The sequence below is a fragment of the Physeter macrocephalus genome, chromosome 2 (assembly GCF_002837175.3).
Source record: "Physeter macrocephalus isolate SW-GA chromosome 2, ASM283717v5, whole genome shotgun sequence".
Taxonomy (NCBI): domain Eukaryota; kingdom Metazoa; phylum Chordata; class Mammalia; order Artiodactyla; family Physeteridae; genus Physeter; species Physeter macrocephalus.
In genome coordinates, this window is record NC_041215.1 from 118,322,606 (window position 1) to 118,347,467 (window position 24,862).

At 40.8% G+C, this 24,862-nt stretch overlaps 1 protein-coding gene across 5 annotated transcripts in view; it reads right to left on the bottom strand.

The window, feature by feature from the left end:
* The window catches only part of MREG (melanoregulin), a 154,248-nt gene that overhangs the window by 119,588 nt on the left and 9,798 nt on the right, over nucleotides 1-24,862 (bottom strand). The window contains exons 1-3 of one of the 5 annotated variants that reach the window (XM_055089955.1): nucleotides 23,986-24,006; nucleotides 17,899-18,260; nucleotides 17,107-17,208 (exon numbers count right to left, since the gene is read on the bottom strand). The exons of 2 other annotated variants lie outside the window; for them this stretch is intronic. In XM_055089955.1, coding sequence (XP_054945930.1) covers nucleotides 17,107-17,150 — 44 coding nt within the window. In that variant the 5' untranslated portion in view covers nucleotides 17,151-17,208; nucleotides 17,899-18,260; nucleotides 23,986-24,006. Of the gene's footprint in view, nucleotides 1-17,106; nucleotides 17,209-17,898; nucleotides 18,261-23,985; nucleotides 24,074-24,862 lie in introns of those variants that run through there. 2 more of the 5 variants (XM_055089951.1, XM_055089944.1) reach the window with 2 other exon arrangements.

Genomic DNA, 24,862 nt, shown 5'->3' on the forward strand with positions numbered 1-24,862 from the left:
GAAATTGGATCATTTGTTGAGACATGGATGGATCTAGAGACTGTCATACAGAGTGAAGTAAGTCAGAAAGAGAAAACAAATATCGTATATTAACACATGTATGGAACCTAGAAAAATGGTACAGATGAACCAGTTTGCAGGGCAGAAAGAGAGACAGAGATGTAGAGAACAAATGTATGGACACCAAGGGCAGAAAGCCGTGGGGGGGTGGGAATGGTGGTGCGATGAATTGGGCGATTGGGATTGACATGTATACACTGATGTGTATAGAATTGATGACTAACAAGAACCTGTTGTATAAAAAAATAAAAATAAAATTCAAAAATTCAAAAAAAAAACCAAACCAAAACAAAACAAATGTGGCCGATGGTAACTTTCACAGGTACAGCATCTAGCCCCGTGGCAGCCATGGAAATGCACTGTTTACATCTCCTGCCATGGGGAACAGAGCTGACTGAGAGCTCCAGCTGTGGCACCGGTGGATCCACCACTGCATTTGCCCTTGGGCTGCTGCCACCTAGACTGAGCACAGCTAAGCTGTTAATTCACACCCATTCCTGAGAGACCAATGGGTGACTTTGGCCCAAAAACTTGGGCAGCTGATGGGTCAGCCTGGTGGACCCTTCCTCCGACCGTGCGGCAGTCTGAGACTCTTCCTACCCAGGCCTCCTTCCTGCCCTCTCTCCTTCACCGTTGTCAGAACTTCATTACAGCCACATTCAGGGGTGGCCCTGTAAGACAGTGGAGTGGGAAAAATCTTTCTCAGAGGCAGTCTGCAGGCAGTGCAGCTGGTATCCACACTGGAAAAAAGGAAGCCCAAGGTGAGAATGTACAGATTCCTGCACAGTGGCCCAAGGTCTGGTTCTTTGGCCAAGAACCTGGAAGGAAAAGGACTGAAAGACTGGAAACCAGGGGGTCTGGGGTAGAGACATATAGATAAACACAGGGGAGTGGACACAAAGTGCTTATTTCTGTCTCACACAGTAATGCTCCCCAGAAGGCATCCGTCATGGAAGAGGCATAGAACAGCCAAGCAGAAAAGGAGACTCAGCCAGTCAGTGTTGCGCGGGTTTCCTCATCGGCCACCCCAGAACTGGCACCACGGGCTCAGGGGTGGAGGAAAGCAGAAATCCAGCATGTAACCCCAATTACCCAAGGCCCATATAGTTAGTGCTGCCTCTGAATGTCCAATCTGTCCACACAGAGACCAACGCTGAGCCCCGAGATGGCACATTCCTCGTGGTGAACAAGTGCTGCTGGACGGCAAGTCGACACGTGGGCCAGTTATGGATGTACTGCTTCTCTGCTCCGTGAAAATGGATCCAGGCCCTTTGCATAGCTTCTCCTTTGCCAGCTAGCACCAAAGCTTTGTCAGTAGAGGGCGACGGAGAGACGCGGGAGGAAAAGGGTTTTGCTTCTAGACTCCTGTACTGCCCGCCACCCGGCAGCCCCCAGGCGGCAGTGCACCTCGGCCAGCAACTGCAGCAGCTGCCCCTGGCACCCTAGAGGGCGGATTTCTGCCAAGTTCCAGAGGGCAGATTTCTAGCAAATTCCACCAGCAGAGCACCACAGATGATGAGTGACTTCTCTGCCATCCAGTGAACCACAGCCATGCCCTCCCTCAGCCCCTGGGCGGAGGGGTGCGTGGATGGGCTCTTCTCTTTCTATCAGGCCTGTATAGCTACTCCTTCTGTCTACTATTCCTGTATCCTTTAAAGTTCTCTTTACTTCCTACTAGCCAATCCCCTGTTAGAGTTAATAATTCTTTATATTAAAGCTTCCCTGTTCAAATGATTGCATAGTATCTGTGTCACACCTTACAGTGAGAGAAGTGATAGATACCATTCCAGGTAAGAGTTTGCCTTTCCTGTTCACAGGGACTCAGACATCACTCCTATCTAGGGGCTTATACAAGGTGGGATCCGCAGGTGTGGAATCCCGGGCACCAGCATCCAACCAGGTGATCAGAGTGGGTCCCTGATCATGGAACCATTGATTGTGTCACACTTCCAGAAGTAGCCAGCCTCACAGAGGACTGCAACAGCCAAGGCACAGCTGAAGTGCCATCGACCCTCTGAAAGGATGGAGTACTGTTTCTCAGGACGCGTGTCCCCACTGGCTTTGGGAACACGTTGGGAAGCGAGGAGTGCACGAGGGAATGGCTCTACTTGCCACACTCCCTAAGAGCCACCATGGGAATCTGTCCTCCCCATCCCTGCAATTCTGGGCTCTGCGGCGTTGGAGGTCCTTGTCCCAAAGGGGCAACTCTCGTCAAGGGATACAGCAAGGTTCCATTGAACTAAACTGTGTCTGATTCTAGGGCACTTTGGACTCCCTGTGACCAGCTACCAGCTGGTGAGAAAAGGAGTTGCCATCACCGGCAGGAGTCAGAGCTACTCTTATACAGTGGGGACAGGGAGGAACAGGGAACCAGGTGACCCACTGAATGCCTCCTGATACCCTTTGGCCCCACTGTGACTGTGTTCGTGCACGTGTGCCAACCGTGGCTACAGTCCAAGGTGGTTCCTCTCTTCCTCCTTCTTTTACAGGTGTCAGACTCCATCACAGTCTGAAGGCTGTGGATGCTGTCTCAGCCTCCCTGCCCTTTACCCTCCACGGGCACATTCCCCAGAAGTCTCAAGCACATCTTACTCTTCCCTGGCATCTTCTTCTCTGAGGACCTGAACTAACACAAGCCACGAACCAAAAGAGCAGTGTGTGTGGAAGGGGGTGACAAAGGTCATCTTATCAACAACCTCTTTTAACATGATTATAGAATTGCTTTTGTTTTTCTCGAGATGTCTTTTTCTTCCTGTTATATGCCTTTAGTACCATGACCTTATCCTCTGTAGCACTTAAAATAATGGAGAATTTTATGCTGGAGAGGAGAAAGGGAATCCTCCTATCCTGCTGATGGAAATGTAAATTGGTGCAGCCACTATGGAAAATAGTATGGACGTTCTTTAAAAAACTAAAAAGAGAGCTGCCATATGATTCAGCAATCCCACACCTGGACATATATCTGGAAAAGATGAAGACTCTAATTCGAAAAGATACATACACCCCAATGTTTATAGCGGCACTATTTACATTAGCCAAGACATGGAAGCAACCTAAATGTCCATCAATAGATGAATGGATAAAGAAGATGCGGTACATATATACAACAGAATACTACTCAGCCATAAAAAAGAATGAAATAATGCCATTTGCAGCAACATGGATGGACCTAGAGATTATCATACTAAATGAAATAAGTCAGACAGAGAAAGACAAATATCATATGATATCACTTACATGTAGAATCTTTAAAAATGATACAAATGAACCTATTTACAAAACAGAAAGAGACATAGAAAACAAATTTATGGTTACCAAAGGGGAAAGGCGGGGATAAATTAGGAGTCTGGAATTAACAGATACACACTAGTATATATTCAATATCTTATAATAACCTATAATGGAAAAAGAATATGAAAAAGGATATATGTGTGTTTGTGTATGTGTGTATATATATACATATATATGAAACTGAATTTGCTACACCTGAAACTAACACAACATTGTAAATCAGCTATACCTCAATAAAAATAAATACATAAAACAAAAAAAGATTATTTGCGAATTTTAAATTTCTGTGCATATTTTTTTTCACTACTGAACACCCAACTCCTACCATAATGCTGAGCACATAGTAGGGGCTCCAAATTACTAGTTGAATGAATGAGTAAGGCTATTCGGGAACATCCAATCTACAGCAAAATTTACCAAGTGTAGTAGCAGAAGAACATTATTGACAAGACACTATTATGACACACACAGAAATCCTGGAGAGCAGACTTATATTTCTAGAGCACAGATAATGATCAGCTGTAACAGTGACAGTCCAACAAGAAGATCTGATAAGGAGTTGGAGCTAAGTTTCGTGCTACGTGGGGCAGCCTCCATGTCTTAAACAGAAATAAGCGAATGTCAGCCTATGGAGAGATAAGGGATTGTCAGCAGTCATCAACACGAAGTAATTTGAAAAGCAAGCCCTGCTTCTTCCATCTTCCGCGCCAACCCGTGCGGGGCCACCCTGCCCTCTAAAGTGGCTTGTAATTCTTAGAAGCTGTGATGTTATCATCTCCAGAGGCTACTGTTAAAATGTAGTCTAGGAGGAAAAGAAGATTTCTGATCTTTCCACGTTCACAGAATGAGGACAACGTTTCAGTGAACATGGGCTCACTCTCAAGGGTGACCTTGCACTTGTTCACTCCCAGAGTGAGCGCCTCCTTACATGGGGCCCAAGGCAGGTCATTAGCCTCATCCTAGTCCCAGACCTGCTTGGGTTGCTGCTAAAATTACAGATTCTGGGCCCCCCACCCCAGAGCTTGGTCAATCATATACTTTGAACTGTTACTGATAAAGAAACTACTTCACTTCAAGAGGGAATAAGTCACTTTAAAGAGGTTTAATTGATTAAGAGAAGAAATGAACATTCATAACTTGTAGATGGCACTTCATAAATTGGGATTGATTGCCAGAAAGGATAAATTGAAGGAAGAATACTGAACCCTAATACAACTGCATAAATTTTAAATAAAAAATTTTTTTGCGTACCAAAGGAGAAACATGGAGAAAGAGGAATCTTTGGCTAAGAAATCAAGACACATATCAAGCACTGCAAAAAATACTACTTATGACTTTATTTTTCTTTTTAATTAAGAGGGTTTCCACAAATTTGGCTTCATGAACAAACCACACAGCAATAATTACATAAAGCTTTACTGATCCAAAGGTATTATATCTGCCACCAAAAATGATTCTTTGTATATTTCTGTTGTAAAAATCATAATGATGCCACAATTTAGATTTACTGCCTACCTTTACAATTAAATATTAAATCCTTTTGGGAGATCATGATACCCCTATCATTAATTTGAAATATTTTACTTTTCAAATACCATTCTTAGAAATAAAAAGTATAATCATAAAGTATGTTAACTTCCATTCCTAAAAATTTTTTTGATCACAAGCTAAAGGGCATTGGTTGGGACTTAAAAATGCATTTATTTCAGGAATAGTTTTTGCATAGATGTAATTGATAACATTAAAAAATCAGAATGTAAGTTTTCCATACAGATTATATGTTCCTGTAAAGTACAGAAGTGCATTGTTGAGATGTTAAGGCATTTGGGGACAAAGGACACTTCCATGTTTCCTTAGCCTAGAGCTTGCCTCTTTGCTTAGAAGACTCTTTCATCCTTTTGACAAAAGAAAGGTCCCCTACTCCCTCGGGCCAGTTGTCATGATCTGTTAAGTAAGTGGAAAACCTCAGGTCAGACGCAAATCTATTAACCTCATTAGTCCTCTTAGTTTCCACCAAACCATTTTGTCATTTTCCCTGGTTCATCCCTTTTCTCAGCAAGAAAAAAGAAATTACTGGGACGAATGGCAAAGGTTTTGAAAAAAACCTCAATTTGAATCCCATCTCCACCACATAGTAGCTTTTGTAGAAGTTACTTCTACAGATTTGGAGAAGTTACTCTTCCTGAGCCTCAGTTTCCTCATCTATTAAAGGGGATAACAACATCTATCTGTTAAAGTTGAGAGAGTTAATGTGATTCCTATGTACAGTGCTGGACATAATGTAGACATTCAATCAATCTTACTTCCTTAATAATAACACCTTCTAAAACATGCTTACTTTGTACCAGACACTTAAGAGTTGCCCACACCCCCAGCAGCCAGTCTCCCATCTCCTCTCTCCAACAGCCTCAGTTTCCATTTAGAAAACCATGAGGTTCTGGGGAAGTGACCCTACTCAGATCACTGACTGATCTAAGTCACAAATGCACTCTGTTCCCCTGGCTGGGGTTACTGGTTGAGGATGGACACTTGCATAAGCTGGTCCCAAGCAGAGGGAGTCTCAGAATTTGGTTAGAAATGCTGAGACAAAGTCATTCCCTCCCCTCTGTCTCTGTCCAGGTGGATGTGAACAAAGACGCCTGTAGCTGCAGGTGCAGCAGGCAGCCATCCTGCTACCAGGAGAGTCCATCTTACGATATGGCCAACATCATAGCAGCAAAAACAGAGGGAAAAGGAAAAAAATGCCCTTGATGAGATCACTGAGCTGCAGAGTCAAGTCTCACCTGTTATTTGCGACAACAAATTTCTTCATTGCTTAAGCCAGTTTGAGTTGTAGCTACAAGCATCCTATCTGACACAGGACTTTAAACGTGCATTAACTAATCTAATCCTCCCAACAGCTGATGAAATGAATACTATAAGGGACCTCACTTTATAGAAAAGAAAACGAAGGCTTCCAGAAATGAATTTTCCCAAGAACATCAGCTAATAAGGGTATAGCCAAGCTTCCATCCCAGGCATTCTCACTGCAGGGCTGGCAATCTTAAAGAAAACTTTAGAAGGAAAGGCTGACTATGCCTGCTCATTATTTGGGGGGAGTATATCCTTAAAAGATGGATGTGGCTGCTTTCTTCAAAAACTTAAAACCTGTTTTTTTGTACTGATGAAAAAACCATGTTAGAATTACAAAAGAAAACCATTTCACTGGAGGCCTGGAGAAGCACTCACCTCGAGTTTTTTTTTCCTTCTTTAAAAAGGAAAAACGATGTACCTCACTTTAACAAATACTGACTCAACTCCACTGGTGAGGGAAGTGGAAAGATTTTCCCCCCACCCTTGCTACATTAAATACTATCAGAAAACAATACTGTATAACCATGTAGGCATTTCTGTGTTTCCAAATGAGATCCTTAAAGCCACAGTATCTTATGCACATTACCACATTGGTGCTATTAGTAAAGAAATATAGGGGAGGGGAAAATAATAAGTAATATTACCGATCCAAACTAATCAGTGATTAATGCAAAGAAGGTCTGAACCCTTGATAAGACTATTAGCACATAAAAGAGTAGGTTGAAAAGAGTAGGTCCCTGATATTAAATTCAAGTACACATATGTTACGTCAACCACATTTTAATTCACTAGCAGCCATTTAATCAACTACCTTTAGTAACAGTTCAAACACATTTGAATTTCATATTCTTTTCTACATTTTGGGAGTGATTAGCTTGGACATGCCTTGAACCCATGGATGTGTTTTGTCATTTGTAAAATCAGGATACTGGCCAGATTTTTTAGGACCCTTCCAACCCCAAAGTTCTATGGTCCAGCCATAAGATAAACACACACACACACAGATATTTGTGTAATACCTACATTTGGATGAGCCTTATAAAACTGCTGTTTTGTACATCAAAAATGAATGAACACAGCAAATTCATATGGTTTCATTCAATCTATAACCCAAAGATAGTATAAAATAGCACCATATCATCCCTCCCCACCTAACAGGTCTGATTCTTCCGCTCAGATACACAAGCCACTTACTGGAGAAACAAAGAGTTCACTCTCAAAAGTATGGCACCTTCTTGCCTCTGTTCTATCTCTTCCTTGTACATATATACTCATATTGAGAGTATTTTTCAAGGTTAAAATTTACCAGCCTATGCACACACAAACAACTTTTTTAATATGTAAAGCTGTGTGCTATAATATATTCAGATATTTTCTGGACTAGGAACACTGCCTTTAAAAATCACATGATGATTATAAATATTTTGTACATTTTTGATGTTCTACAAGAAAAACAACGCTTATATCTTAAGTACCTAAAGAACTTTTGAAAACCTGAACAGGAGAAGGCATAAAGTGAGTGACTACTCATTTCTCAACTGCTCACCTGGTATCTCAAATGAGTGTGTGTACAGAGACTGGCCCCCATCCACATCCAACTGTCCAGTGATAAAGGAAGCTGCAGGAGATAGCAGGAAGCATACCAAGGTGGAGACAGAAGCGCACACATGCATACGAAAAATCAGATACTCCTCATTTTTGGCTGCTTCACATTCCCGAGTAAACGCATCTGAAATTACAGGTCTGTATCTTGAATCCTACAGCCTAGAATGCCAGTCTGTGCGTGCTATAATCTGAAGGTGCATAGACAGACACCTTTTTCTATTTGAGCATCATTAAAATTAGGTACGTGACTAGGGTGAAGGCAAGATAAAAAGAGCCTTGGACAGTGTCAAACGAACTACACAATGTGAAGTAGCCAAAAGTGAACGCAGTGCTCAATGTCTGCTCTCTCCCAACTCAAATAATTCAGTTCTTTCCACAATCCTCATTGCTTTCAACACCACCTCATGCCTTTTATAGTTTTCTCCCTGAAATAGTCATTGTGTCTGTATAACAATAAACTGGCTGTTCAGTATGTTTAGTCCATGGTCCTTTTAGGCCAAAAGCCCAGCAACTCAGAGCTTTCTACCAGAGGGACCTGAGAATCCCACTGCAGCCCCGAAAAGTGCAGATAGGTAATTGATGAGTTTAGCAACATATACTTCCAAAACCAAAGAGAAAGACAGAAACATGAGGCTGCTGGCACAGGCAGAGTTTCTCAAAGGGTGATCTTAAACTCCTGCATTAGAATCCCTAGGGGTGCTTTCTGAAACTCCAGATTCCAAGACCCTACTTGAGATTGCCTGAATTGTAAGCTCTAGAGTTAGGGCCCCAGAATCTGCCATTTGATCAGGTTGCCAAGCAGGGCTGGGACTAGAGTGAGGCTAACGAGGTGCTCGGGGTCAAGGGTGCAGCAGTTAAGGAGGTGCTCACCCTGGGGGCAGACCCTGCACCTATGCAACCCTGAGAGCAAGTGGGTCCTTAAATATTGTGTTTGTACCTTGCTTGCCTCACCCCAGTCCTGGGCCTGCACAGAGCACTATAGCATGTTTTTTTACATGGCCGTGCCTCTTTGAGACTCTGAGACCCTGGAGGGAAGCATAGCCTTCTCTCCATCCTTGTATCGCCAGCAGCTATCATAGGACGGCACTGTCGAAAATGGAGGCCACTAGCCATATGACACAACCAAAGCATTTCCATACCGCTAGTCTGAATTGAGACGTGCTGTAAGCGTAAAACCACACGTCAGATTTTGAAGACATGGTATGGAAAGAAGAATGTAAAATAATCTCATTAATAATTTTTATAATGATTACATGTTAAAATGATAATGTTCTGGATATATTGGGTTAAATAAAATATATTTCTAAAACTAACTTCACTTCTTTTTAAAACTTTTCTTAATGTGGCTATTATGAAGTTTAACATTACATATGTGACTATTATCATTTCTATTGGACAGAGTTAGTATAGAATTAATAATTTAAAAGCTCCCACATTCCTGGGAAAGGGCTGATGCGGCCTAGTAACAGGTAACCATCAGAACTAGTTTTACCTTGTGCAATCAATCAATGACAACTCGCCCTGAGAACACGTTTTGTTAGTCAACCGATCAGTGAGAGCTCTCTGACTCCGCAAGTTAGCCAATCTGGAGGACTCAGTCCAATAAGCTCCTTTCTGAGTGTCAGCCAAACAACAACCCTCTCACCCAAGTAACCATGACTTCTGGAAGTCTGCAAATCTCTAAAACCATTCTTCCCCCCAAGGGGGGGAGAAAAAAAGCCTCAATAGTCTACTCCAAGAGACTGTGCCTGACCAGCAATAAATGTGGTTTTGTGCTGAGTTTTGTTTCAAATATTGAGCAGTGGCTCCATCCTTTGACAGTGTTTAGCATAAAATAACTCCTTAATAAATGTTGACAGAGGGAAAGAATCTTTTTGCGCCTCTCCCCCTCAAATAAAGGGATTTTTCATTGCCTAGCTCTCAATACAGTGTTTTGCCAACAGACTAGGAACCACTAAATAATACTGAATTGGACTGAAACTACCTGCGAGGTATTAATAAAAGACATAAATATTCATGATACCTGATTTACTTTTGGAACTCAACATGGAGGTGAAATGAACTAAAAAAATATTTATAATTACCAAATTAAGCACTATTATAATACCTTCAGAGAGATTGTTCCTAACTTTCATTTTAATGGAATCCATTTGACAGATGAACTTGAAGTACTAAATCAGGCATGTTATCAATCAATAAACACTACAGGAGTCTAGCAACTTGTATCCACGTCATCTATGTGGGTAACGCCTCTTTTAGCTCAGTGATCTGTTTACTTTCAGCTGTGTTTATTAAAGATCACAGGGATTTTATTTTATTATTTATTTATTTATTTTTATTGGAGTATAATTGCTTTACAATTGTTGTTCATTTTTGCTGTACAATGAAGTGAATCAGCTATATGTATACCTATATCCCCTCCCTCTTGGACCTCCCTCCTACCCCCCCACCCCAATCTCACCCATCTAGGTCGTCACAGAGCACCAAGCTGAGCTTCCTGTGCTTTATAGCATGTTCCCGCTAGCTATCTATTTTATGCATGGTAGTGTACATACATCAATCCTGATCTCCCAATTCGTCCCACCCTCCTCTTTCCCCCACCCCCATGTCCACATGTCCGTTCTCTACATCTATGTCTCTATTCCTGCCCTGCAAATAGGTTCATCTGTACCATTTTTCTAGATTCCACATATATGCATTAATATACAATATTTGTTTTTCTCTTTCTGACTTACCTCACTCTGTGTGACAGACTCTAGGTCCATCCACGTCTCTACAAATGACCCAATTTCGTTCCTTTTTATGGCTGAGTGATATTCCATTGTATATATGTACCACATCTTCTTTATCCATTCATCTGTCATTGGACATTTAAGTTGTTTCCATGTCCTGGCTATTGTAAATAGGGCTGCAATAATAAGTCGACTTGGGTTTGAATCCTAGTACCATGACCTGAGTATGGCCTTAGGCAAATTACTGAACCTCACTGGCTCTTGGTTTCTTAATTTGTAAAATGAGTGTACAGTGTAAGTATAAGCCGTCTGAAGGGCCCGCCAAGTGCTGCACTCCCTTCTAAGAGACGTTGAGGGCACCGCAGGAGCCCTGGCAGTTCCTTTTAAAACTACAGCTACACTGACCCTCCTGACTCAGTCCCAGGAACCGTCACTTAAAAGAAGACAACTCACTGATAAGCAGTTCACCAATAGCCTGTTGTGAAAGTTCTGCCCCAAAAAGGGCATTAGTGATTAGCTGGGGCAATCAGAGTAGCTTGGAAATGTGACCTAGGGATGCTAGGACCCTATCAAGCAGAGGCTGAAACGCTCTCCTTATTCTGCAACTCATGGCAATTCATCACCTCTTCTTCCCCTTACAAGCAAACTTTTTGAAGGTATTACCTACATTAGTCACAGCACGGTTGGCAAAACCCTGGGCATACCTAAGACCTTTTCAGGGGATTTGCGAGGTCAAAACTGTTTTCATAACCATACTGAGCCCTTATCTATCTTTTTCACTGTGTTGACATTTGTACTAACGGTGCCAAAGCCGTGATGGGAAAAATGGCTGCAGCCTCAGCACAGATCACGGCAGGAACACAAACGTGAAGTAGTGATCATTATACTAGCAGTCATGATATTCTTCACCAGCAAGCACTGCTGGTGGGAGGAAGTCTGTTTCACTTTCAGATGTCCTTGATGAGCACTGAAAATTATTAATCATATTAATCTCAACTATTGAGTACACATCTTTTCAATATCCTGTGTGATGAGGTGAGAATTACACCTTCAGCTCTTGGGCTGCACATGGAAGTATAAAGTTGTCTCAAGGAAAAGAACTTGTGCTTGAGCTACTAACCGAACTAGTCACTTTTTTCACAAAACATCATTTTTTACTTGAAAGAATGACTAACAAACTACAGTTATTCACACTTGGGTATTTGGCAGACATTTTTTTCAAAAATGAACCAAGTGAGACTGCCACTTCAAGCAGATGAAAACAACTGACAGTGTTTGTTGTCAATGACAAGATTTGAGCTTTCAAGTGAAAACTAGAATTTTGGAAAAGTTGTACATGTCACTGTGAATCTGACAGTTTTCTAATACTTAAAGATTTTTCAGAAGAGATTGGTGGTGATATTAACAAATTTGAACTTTTGATACTGTATCATGAATTGTGTGTCAACATTTAGAAGATGTCTGTAATTCAGTGAACCCATATTTTCCAAAAGACCAACGTCTGATGTTACAAAATCATCTATGGGTGAAAGACCCAGTAAAAGTGCAAGGAATACCAAGGAATTTTAATGTAACAGAGTAAAAAAGTTCACTGACATGGTTTCAGATTCCACATTGCAATTAATCTTTAAGAAACTGCCACTTGGGGCTTCCCTGGTGGCGCAGTGGTTGAGAGTCCGCCTGACGATGCAGGGGACGCGGGTTCGTGCCCCGGTCCGGGAGGATCCCACATGCCGCGGAGAGGCTAGGCCCGTGAGCCATGGCCGCTGAGCCTGCACGTCTGGAGCCTGTGCTCCGCAACGGGAGAGGCCACAACAGTGAGAGGACCGCGTACCGCAAAAATAAAAATAAAAATAAAAGAAACTGCCACTTGTTGAGTATCAAAGAAGAATATCCACAATTACCCAAAAAGGCTATTGAAATACTCCTCCCTTTTCCAACTGGCACGAAGCCAGATTTGCTTCACATGCTTTAACCAAAACAACATATTGCAACAGACTGAATGCAGAAGCAGATGTGAGAGTCCAGCTGTTTTCTATTAAGCCATACATTAAGCCATTTGTAAAAAATGTAAAACAAATGCAAAAAAGTTTGGTTTTGTATTTTAAAATGTAGCTATTTTCAGTAAAAATATTATTCATAGCCTGTAATGCCTTTAAGATGATTTTAAATGAATTCATAAATATTTCTTAAATTCCTCAATTTCAATTTTTAATACAGTAAATGTAGGCAATATAGTTCATAAAATAGGAGTGTTCTCTCCAAAACAAAAATTTAGTTAGATCATTCCCTTGATTAAAAGTCTTTAAAAATCACTCTCAGTTTTCAGGATAAAAATCCAAGCACCTTGCTCAAAATAGCTCATCAAATGTTGGATTTAACAGTATCTTCTAAAATTTAATATGCAAGTCAATTTTAGTTCAGGAATTCTGCTTCTAGAAAGTTACCTCCTCACCCAAGAGTGCATGACTACACTGAAGGATGTTCACTGCACAATTACTGAAGTATAAAAAATATAAATAGAATCTCAAAGTGCAACAATAGGGTCTAATTAAATATACTATGCTACATCCATAGCAAGTGGCAGAAAACATACAGTAGAATCCCACTTTCATAAAAAAGTCTGTAAATAAAAATATTTTTGAGCATGCACAGTAAAATTTTGGAAAGATATACATCAAACTGATAATGAAAGCTAGCTCTAGGAATTAGAACACATTTTCCTCTAAGAGTTTTACGGCTTTGCTTTTATATTTAGCACTTAAATATATCTGAAAATCATTTTGCATGTGATATGAGATGGGGGCTCGATTTCTAAAGGAACAGCCAATTGCGGCAAGACTTTTGCTGAATGGTCTATCCTTTTCTCGCAGATTTGAAACACTACTTTTATCCTATAAACTCCCTGTATATATATGGTACTGATACGAGAGTCCATTCTGTTCCACTAATTTTAACCTCTTCTAGTACCAGCCCCCGATGTGGTGAATACGTATAGTTTTATAGTATGTTTTGGTAGCAGGAGGGTCAAATCCCCTCATTATTCTTCTTCAAAACATTTTTGGCAGTTTTGGCATAAATATTTTTCAAGACAAACTTTAGAATCAGTATATTGATTCCCAAAATATATTAAATGTATACACTGATTCAGGGAAACTTGTTTTTAGTCAAATTGAGCCTCTCCATTGAGGAATGTGACATGTCTGTGTTTATTCTGGTCTTTTTTTCTGCTCTTCAGTAATAAACATTTTTTCATTTAGAGTTAAGTTTACTCCAGGTATTTTCGTTTTTATTATTATTGTGGAAAAGATCTCCTTTTTAAAAAAAAATTAAAATTTAAGACTGATCTTGCTGGCATTTAAGAAAGCTATTGATTTTTACATACTTAAAACTGGCCACCTTACAGAAATCATGTATGGAACTTCATTTTGTCATAATTGTCTGACTTGCTTAGCTTTCTGTGTACCATAAATGCCACGTGATAAAACAAAGTAGCTGAAAAGTACAATGAAACAATAAAAACATGCTGCTCTTAATCCACACTGCATTCACTCCTGAATAAATGTTACTGTGAGTATTCAAAGCACCATCAGGATAGGATTCCTGGGAGCCAGAAGGAACAGGGGAAATGGCTTCATGGCATGGGAGCAATCTTCTCTATTAGCCAACCAGACTATTTAAAAAGGACACCAAAATATTACCAGTCTCCAAAGTATAAAACAAAGTAACTCCAACCAATGTTAGATATATATATACATCACCTCCTCAAGAACTCCAAGTCTTTTAGCTGGGATTTTCTGAAAGTACCCTCCAAATAAGTCTTTTGCCAAATGACCATAGCTGTTAAAAGCAGTCTGGGAATAAATGATTCCCTATGTTTAAAATAAAACAGGAAAAAATAAAGTACATAAAATTAAATTTTAATTGTAGGGGCTTCCCTGGTGGCGCAGTGGTTGCGCGTCCGCCTGCGATGCAGGGGAACCGGGTTCGCGCCCCGGTCTGGGAGGATCCCACATGCCGCGGAGCGGCTGGGCCCGTGAGCCATGGCCACTGGGCCTGTGCGTCCGGAGCCTGTGCTCCGCAACGGGAGAGGCCACAGCAGAGGGAGGCCCGCATACCACCAAAAAAAAAAAAAAAAAAAAAAAATTTTAATTGTAAAGACAACAAGGCAGTCTGTCATCCAATACCAAGTTGTTTAAGTTTAATAGAAAAGTTAACATTTCTAACATTAATTTTTCTCAAAATGGTCAAAGAAGTACAGTCAACCACTACTCAAAAGGATTATCTGAATGCTCACTTTGTGACCTCCCCTCCCATAATAACCAGCCAAGCTCAAGATTTTTTCAAAAAAGACTTGGTTTCTGAAAGCATAATCATACGAGCAGATCAGAGAAGCCCTTAACTCGGAACAATGGGTCAGAGGAGTCTATTTTACCTTCCACTAAGGCTTCTATGTTTTACAATGGAAAACTGGCCTATAGTTAAGTAGGACTTAGAAAATGCAATATTTTCATGGCTTCTTACCTAGAGAAAAATCACAAATAAAAAATGTAAATCCAATACAAATAAATTTTAATTTTAATTGTTTAAGAATTTTTTATTCAGCTTTCAGTAGCTTTCAATGGTTTATAAAGCCAAAAAAATTATTCAAAAACTGTTTAACACAGGATAAAGCTATTTATTACTGGCTTATAATTATATACAGCAGAGGTTATTAGAAGGGGAGGAAACAGGAGGGATGAGAGTAAGATGAAGAAACTTGGCAGTATTAATTACTCCAAACAATACTGGGGTAATATACTGGTTTCCAATTAAACAATTTGTAACCTTTTATTTAAAGAGGATGGAATCTAGGGGCTTCCCTGGTGGCGCAGGGGTTGAGAGTCCGCCTGCCGATGCAGGGGACACGGGTTCGTGGCCCGGTCCGGGAAGATCCCACGTGCCGCAGAGCGGCTAGGCCCGTGAGCCATGGCCGCTGAGCCTGCCCGTCCGGAGCCTGTGCTCCGCAACGGGAGAGGCCACAACGATGAGAGGGCCGCGTACCGGGGAAAAAAAAAAAAAAAGAGGATGGAATCGGGACTTCCCTAGTGGCGCAGTGGTTAACAATCCGCCTGCCAATGCAGGGGAAACGAGTTTGATCCCTGATCCGGGAAGATCCCACATTCCGCAGAGCAACTAAGCCCGTGCGCCACAACTACTGAGCCTGCGCTCTAGAGCCCGTGAGCTACAACTACTGAGCCTGCGAGCCACAACCAATGAAGTTCGTGCACCTAGAGCCAGTGTTCTGCAACAAGAGAAGCCACCACAATGAGAAGCCCGCGCACTGCAATGAAGAGTAGCCCCCACTCGCCACCACTAGAGAAAGCCCGCACGCAGCAACGAAGACACAAGGAAGCCAAAAATAAATAAATAAATTTTAAAAATAAATAAATAAAGAGCATGGAATCTTCCAGTAGTATTAAGGTTTAGACATTAAACCTAAAAACATCTGTGGAGGACAAACCTGACTTTAGTATTGTGCTTATAACACCAACACATCATTAAAGGTTATCAAGAAATACACATTTGGAGGCCAGTATTCCGAAGTATCAACATTCAGAATGGAACTATATCTAATTTACCCTATAAATATTTGAGAGTAAGGTAGATAAGGTAATGTCAGCCCCAAAGCATTGAAGGGATGTGAAGTTTCTGGCTAGGAACCTGCATTTGTTAGAGATGAGATTTCTCTAACATCTACAAGTCAGTTCATGCTTAGTTCCCACTGAGTAGCAGAGATAACAATATCTGTGGATACTATAAAGATAGATCATAGGTAATACCTCCAGATATTACAGAGTTTCAGATTGAGGGATGATTACTATCTTAGCAATGACCAGGAATCATCACAGAGAAGTGAATTTGAGCTGAGTTTTGCAGGATGTGTGAGATGTTTCATTTATTATCTCTCTTGGAGTACATGGCCAATATGTAATCCCCAAGGAAGCTTAAGCTATGTCTTACTTCACATAATATGACAGTGTTTAAAGCTGACAAACTGTTATTTTTTTCCCTATCATTTACATTATGTTTCAGAGAAATTTCCCCTTGACTTATAGTTGATCTTCAACTGGAAATTCCTTCCTACAACTTTGACTTTAAGTTTCTCTCTTCCTAATAAAGGATTAATGATATACCAAGAAATAACAAGATAATCTAGAAAAATTCATTCTTTAAAGCAGCGATTCTCAACCTTCACGGTGAACTTGAATTTCCTTCTCTGTGCAATTGAATCAGCTTAAAAAAATACCAACAGCTGGATTCTATAGTTTGGAGTCAAGCTTATATACCACTATTTTTTATTTCATAGATGATTCTAATATACAGCCAGGAGTGAGAATCACTGGCTTAACTTAACCTTCTTGACAATCTGGTTGTAAATCAAAGAATACTTCTTTCTGGTTTTATCTATTTTTAAAAGCTAATCTTTTCTAGTATACATGCATATTAACAAATACCTCTATTAACAACACAAGTGGAATCAGAAGAACACAATTTGTCAACGGCTTTCATATTGAACATTTACCTACAGGGGCAACACAATTGATCCTTAATCCACTGCTGGCCCATTCCACAGCTAAGGATTTGGTGAGGTTGTAAACACCTTCTCTGGCAGCTCCACTAATGCCTTTAAAAGACAAAATACAAACATTACAATCAGCTTCTGTCGAGTATGTCTCCCTTAACTAATTGATAGGTGTACCAATGACCTGTCAGAGTCCCACAACAATGTTCTTGTTATGAGTCCCTGTCTGAACCATAAGAAAGAACCAGGTCCTTCAATATTAAAGCAAAACCACAGCTATCTGATAGTCAAACAAATCTCACGTAAGTCAAGGCCCACATAAGATCACCCAAATCATCATGTGCATAAGAGGAATATTTTGAAGAACTTTTGATTATGGAAGAAAACAAACAAATTGGTAATTTTGAGGGTTACAAGTGTGGTTATTTTTTTAATCCATTTTAGATAACAAGGGATATGAAATTCATACTTCAGGCTAGAAATAGTATCAACAGAATTTCTAGACATAAAAAAATTTTAATTAATTTTAATATGTTTCCAGGGAAGAGGTTCAAATACTTAGGTCTGTATCCATATGGTGCAAAAAGGTATAGACATACTATGGCTTAGAATTTCTAATTAAAAGGTCCTCAGAGCCAAGTATGTGAGATCTGGGGGTGTACCCCCTCCTCACTAGAGAGTACCTCCATAGCCCCATTTTCCTGAAGAAAGTCCCCCTCAGCCCCCATGTTGGCTGCAAAAGCCCTGGCAGGACTCCAGGCAGAAACCAACCGTTCCATCTGCCAGAACTACCTGAGCAACCTCATCGCCATCGAATGTGGCCACCACTTGTGCCACTCTGCATCCAACAGTCCCGGGTGGATTTACAGGACAGGTTTCCTTGCTTGCCACCAATGCTAGGAGGGGCCCTTCTGGAGTAATGCCCAGCTGGACAGGATGACACGACGGTGAACACGCAGCTTCACGCCACCAGGAGCAAGAGGCAGGGGCAGAACAGATGAGCATATGCAGGAAGCATAGTCGAGTTCGGGCAATCTTCTGGGAGGAGAACCTAGAGGTGTTTGTCCCCTTGCACTCATTTCCTGACCACCAGGGCCACCATATGAGGTCCTGCCTCTCATCATAGGAAAAGGCTCAGCAGTGACCTAGAGCCCCTGAAGAAGAAAGTGGCAGGTGTTCAGAAACAATTGCCACCCAAGAAAGAAAACCACTAGGAGTGGGGCGGGGGTGGTGGGGAGAGACAGAAAGTTGGAAAATCAGAGACAGAAATTACTCTCTGAATTTGAGCACCTGGACCAGTTTGTTGAATGTGAGCGAGAGGCAGTTGAAGGCAGTGAGATGCCACCCAAACATGCTGCTGCCATGGTATATTGATTATGTTCAGCTGTGGGCACTTGAAAAACAGCAAATGCAGAGAGAGGCTTTCTCTGAAATCCCCTTCTCCACCTAAAGACACTCAGTCGAAAACACTCTCCTCTCAGGGAGTCTCAGCAGCCATGAAGACGGACACATCACAGGAGAGGAGGCTAGAAGTCAGTACCACCGCCGGACTTTGTCCCAAACTACCACACCTCCCATCAGGTCTTCTAAGGGCCCATTCATCTTTCCTACAAATCACTCCCCTATTAAGATAGTATTTAACCCTGAATTTGAAGCCACGACCGGCAGTTGCTCATTTTTCCCTGGGTACCTCCCATGTATACATGAGGTATACATGTGAATAAAATTCTATTTGTTTTTCTCCTGTTCATCTGTCTTTTATTACAGGAGTCTAAATAGCCACCCAAGAAAGAAAACCACTAGGAGTGGGGCGGGGGTTGGCGGGGAGAGAGAGAGAGTTGGAAAATCAGAGACAGAAATTACTCTCTGAATTTGAGCACCTGGGCCAGTTTGTTGAATGTGAGTGAGAGGCAGTTGAAGGCAGTGAGATGCCACCCAAACATGCTGCTGCCATAGTATATTGATTATGTTCAGCTGTGGGCACTTGAAAAACAGCAAATGCAGAGAGAGGCTTTCTCTGAACCCCCCTCATCGGCTAAAAGGAACGCAGTGTCATAAATCCCCTCCCTGGGAGTCTCATCAACCAGGGAAGGCTGACGGTTGTCACATGACGGGAGACTAGATGTCGACACCACATGTGGACAAACTTTGTCACCAACTCTCATACCTCCCATCCATTCTTCAAAGGACCCATTCATCTTTCCTAAAAATCATATACTCCCCACCCCAAGAGGCCTATATCCCCTCTCCCCTTTCCCTGTTAAGATAGTATTTAACCCTGAATTTGAAGCCACGACCGGCAGTTGCTCATTTTTCCCTGGGTACCTCCCACGTATACATGAGGTATACACGTGAATAAAATTCTATTTGTTTTTCTCCTGTTCATCTGTCTTTTATTACAGGAGTCTCAGCTAAGAGCTCAAAAGGGCAGAGGGTAAATTGTTTATCCTCCCCTACATAGTTCTCAAGGTTAGCCGAGAAGGACATTTAATACAAACGCAATGCAAACACAATAGAATTTTCAGACTACATCTCCACACTCAAAGATCTACTAAAGAAGTTGGCAGAGAAGAGTGTGATGTCAGAAGGGAAAGCGCTGCTGGATGTCGAGACCACCCATGACAGGTGTGAAAGCCTGAAGCGCCCAGCTCTCTGTTCGTTCCATAAGGAAGGAAGGAGACGGCCTTCCTCTGCAGTATTTGGCACTGCAGAAAATTACACAGAAACTGAAAGTTACTCTGGATCTTGAAACAGCACATCCTAATCTCTCTGTCTCTGAGGATTAAAAAAAAATTGGTGACATTTGTGAAGAAAAAGCAGAGTTTATCCAGAGAGATTTACGGCTTATCCAGTAGTCCTGGGTTCTGAAGGATTTGATTCCAGCTGGCATTACTGGGAGGTCCAGGTGGATGAGATGCCTGAATGGACCACGAGGTTTGTAAAAACTCCCCTTCCAGGAGAAAAAAGTGACCCCCACCAAAACAGAACAGATGGTGGACAATTCAGCGGCAGGATGGTAACTATGTCGCACGAGGCATTGTTCCAGCCACTTTTCTGAAGCAAAAGCCCAGAAGAGAAGGAAGGGCATTTATCTGGACTAGGAGTTCCATGAGATTTCATTGTGCCATCTGAATGTCTCACAGCCATTCTTTCACTGAGAAAATTTTCTGAAATACTAAGGCCTTATTTGTGTATCAGATATGATTTGAAATGTCTTACACTGTATGAAGGAAGAGATTATGAGCGATAAACCACCCTAAAGGCTGTCACACTGCTTCATTTTCTTCCTGTAATTTATGAATAGGAGGCAGAATAATATCTAACTCTCAGTGAATCTAGCTCTAACAATTTTTTTTCAATGCTTCTAGGACTTAAACATATAAATGAAATCATACATACATGCTCTTTTCTATCTGGCTTCTTTCACTCAGAATAATTATTTTCAGATTTATCCACATTGCTGCATTAATCAATAGCTCACTCCTGTTCATTTCTGAGTAGCACATTATACATATATACCACAATTTGTTTATTCATTCACTCATTGATAGGCATTTGGGCCATGAATTCTCTCTCCATGGGAGATATGAGTTGCTTTTTGGCCCATCTCTTGCCCTTGTAATTATTGACAATGACCCAAAAGATCAGCAGGTCAGTCTAAGCTCCTCTGCACAGATTGTAATGGAAATTGGACTATTCTTAGACAACACTGAAAATGTCAAAAAATGATCAGAACCCCAGAGAAACACGTGCAAAGACAGCAATACAATTCAAACACACACACACACACAAGAGATATCCAGGTAGCCTTTCAACAAATGAAAAGATGCTGCACTGAGATATCATTTCTTGCCCATCAGAGTTGTCCAGAAATTGACAAGACACATTTTTGGTGAGGCTGTGAGGAACAGGCCACACACAAGAGATATCCAGGTAGCCTTTCAACAAATGAAAAGATGCTGCACTGAGATATCATTTCTTGCCCATCAGAGTTGTCCAGAAATTGACAAGACACATTTTTGGTGAGGCTGTGAGGAACAGGCATTCTCATTCATTGATGATGGAGTGCAAAATGCAAAGAAACTTGCAAATGCCTAACAGGATGCATTTACTCTTCACCCAGCAGTCCAACTTCCCGGATATACCCTAAATATATACCTCCACAAATGTGAAACAAATATTTACAATGTTACTCATCACAGAATTATTTGTAATAGCAAAACATAGAAACACAAATTTCTATTAAATTTGAGACAATGTGTGCATTTGAAACAATGAATTTGTAAAGAAATCCTTGATTCCATAGTGGTATACTAAAAAAGTTAATAATAATAATAACATATATAAGGAGAAGTGATGGTTGTGGTGTAACTAGAAGTCTTTTTATGGAAGAGTATCAGCTAAAACACATAGAAGCGGGACTTTCGGGGAGTGGGGGGACCTTCAAGATGGCGGAGGAGTAAGAGGTGGAGATCACCTTCCTCCCCACAAATACATCAGAAATATATCTACATGTGGAACAACTCCTACAGAACACCTACTGAACCCTGGCAGAAGACCTCAGATCTCCCAAAAGGCAAGAAACGCCGCCCCACGTACCTGGGTAGGGCACAAGAAAAAAGAAAAAACAGAGACAAAGAATAGGGACGGGACCTGCACCTCTGGGAGGGAGCTGTGAAGGAGGAAAGGTTTCCACACACTAGGAAGGCCCTTCGCGGGCGGAGACTGCGGGTGGCGGAGGGGGAAGCTTCAGAGCCGCGGAGGAGAGCGCAGCAACAGGGTGCGGAGGGCAAAGCGGAGAGATTCCCGCCCAGAGGATCGGTGCCGACCAGAACTCACCAGCCCGAGAGGCCTGTCTGCTCACCCGCCGTCGGGCGGGGGCTGGGAGCTGAGGCTCGGGCTTTGGTCGGATCCCAGGGAGAGGACTGGGGTTGACGGCGTGAAGGGGGCTAGTGCGCCACAGCTGGCCCGGAGGGAGTCCGGGAGAAGTCTGGAGCTGCCGAAGAGGCAAGAGACTTTTTCTTCCCTCTTTGTTGAGTCTTCAGCAAGTCGTAATCTTTTTGCAATAGTAACATCAAAGATCACTGACCACAAATCATCATAACAAATATAATAATAATGAAAAATTTGAAATATTGCAATAATTACCTAAATATGACACAGAGACACAAAGTAAGCAAATACTGTTAGAAAAACAGTGCTGGCAGACTTGCTCGATGTGCAATAAAGCAAAACATAATAAAATGAGGTATGCCTAATAGGAGTTCATTGTGTTATTTCTTTAACTTTTTCACACATTCAAGAGGCTTCCAAAAATAAAATGGGAGAAAGAAATTCCTATACTAGTAAAATGAATAATTAAAGGCTACAGGAAAGTCTAAATTCACCAGTAATTTATATGTGGATGTTCCCACAAGTCTTTAACAATAGCATATTGTGTCAAAGAGTACAAGTTGAAAAACCTGGAACTTCAGGGTAGTCATGACTTAAATCATTTTAATTACATAAAAAATACATGTTCATTTTAGAAAAACTAGAAAAAGCAGATATGCAAAAAGATGAAAATAATATGTAATTTTACCTCCCAGAGATAATATGTCAGTATTTTGGTACAAACTCCTTCAGAATTATGTCTATTCATATACAGCCATATATAAATATACTGGTTTTTGCAGAAATGTGATCATGCTGGATAGAATGTTTTATAGCCTGCTTTTCACTCAATGTCTGGGAATATCTTTTCATATTGAGAAGTATATTTTTATACCTATATTTTTAGTGGCTGCATAGTACTCTATCCTGTAGATGTATAAAACTTCACTCAACTAATATTTTACTCTAGAATATTTAAATGGTTTTCAGTTTTTCACTATTATTATTATGGTACAGAAAAATGTACGTTTCATATTCCTTGTTTTCAAAACCAAAAGCTAAGTCCCATTGTTTAAAGTCAAAACAAAACAAAACAAAAACTATAGGCCCTGTATTCTTTAATTCAATTCTGGCTAATAAAAATCATAACTGAGGGCTTCCCTGGTGGCGCAGTGGTTGAGAATCTGCCTGCTAATGCAGGGGACACGGGTTCAAGCCCTGGTCTGGGAGGATCCCACATGCCACGGAGCAACTAGGCCCGTGAGCCACAACTACTGAGCCTGCGCGTCTGGAGCCTGTGCTCCGGTACAAGAGAGGCCGTGATAGTGAGAGGCCCGCGCACCGCGGTGAAGAGCGGCCCCCGTTTGCCACAACTAGAGAAAGCCCTCGCACAGAAACGAAGACCCAATACAGCAAAAATAAATTAATTAATTAATAAACTCCTATCCCCAACATCATCTTTAAAAAAAAAAAAAAAACTTGAGAGAGAAGTATTGAAATCTCCAACTATAATTGTGGATTTTTCTATTTCTCCTTTAAGATCTATCTGTTTTTGCATCATATATTTTGAAGTTATGTTGATAAGTGCATAGAAAAAATATTTATTTTTTTAAAAGAAAAAAGTCAGAAGTTACAATGATATTTTCAGTTAAAATTTCAAATGAACAAGTTTTGACCTAATTTGATTTTATATTTGTTAACTTTTTTTAATTGAAAATCATGTTTTCTGAAATATATTAAGAACATTTAAGTTTGTACTTCTCTGATCAGTAAGAGCAAGTATCTTTTCATACAGTAATCATAACTGAATCTAGACTCTGCAGACTTCTAATTAAAGGCTGTTGGCAAGGAACCTCATGTTGGTAAGAAACTGTTGACTTGAGTGCTGGAAGGTGTTGAAGTGCTGAGCTATGAAGGGTGGGTTAGAGACTACAAGCTATCTCCTAATACTCATGCTCCTCTTCTTACATAGAAATTGAATTTGTACTTACACACATAGCTACTCACCTAAAGATTCTATTTCCCAGTATCCCTTATAGGTAGGTATGATCATTTAACTGAGTTCTAGCTGATGATGAATGTCAGTGAATGTAATGGCGCCACTTTCAGATGGTGCTGTTAAAAAGAATGAGTGAGTATTACATTTTTTCTCATTCCTACTGTCTGGAATGCAGTTACAATGACAGGAACTGGAGCAGCCATTTTGGACCATGGGATGGAAACCACATGTCAAAGATAGTAAAGCAAGAAGTAGGATTCTTATTCCCTAATGATTATGGAACTACCATACTATCCCTGGACTATATACCTTGAGTTTTTATGTGAGGGAGAAGTCAACTATCTTATTCAAGCTCCTCTTTTTTATGGATCTCTACACTTCAGCAGCTCATCCTGTATCACAATTAATACAGAACTGTATACTACCAGTTAGATAAAGATGAGGCTGGAAGTGTCTGCAAGACCTTTGATTTAGAGATACTAAGAATATAAAGCCTAACCCATGTTGGGGTGAAGACCCTGTGGTTCAGAATTATACTCGTTCCACATTTTTCAGCATAAAAATGTCTTGGATAGTTTGTAAGGGAACTCTTCAGTTACCCAACTTCAGGGTTGAGTATTACCACCTATGAAACATAAGCTTTAATCTAAAGACTATGCATGTGTGCTAATTACTTATTAGTCATAAACAATGTGGACTCTGGTATCTCCCTGAAGATTTCACTGAATTAATTAATAGGTCCTTGTAATAGATTTAACAGATTCATTTCTTAAAAACAAAATAAGTGTGGAGTCTTCCTTTATTTTATGAAGCACTTTATAGCAATATCTTTGTACAAATTCTAAATAATTTTTACATCATAACTTCCTAGAAATAAAATTAACA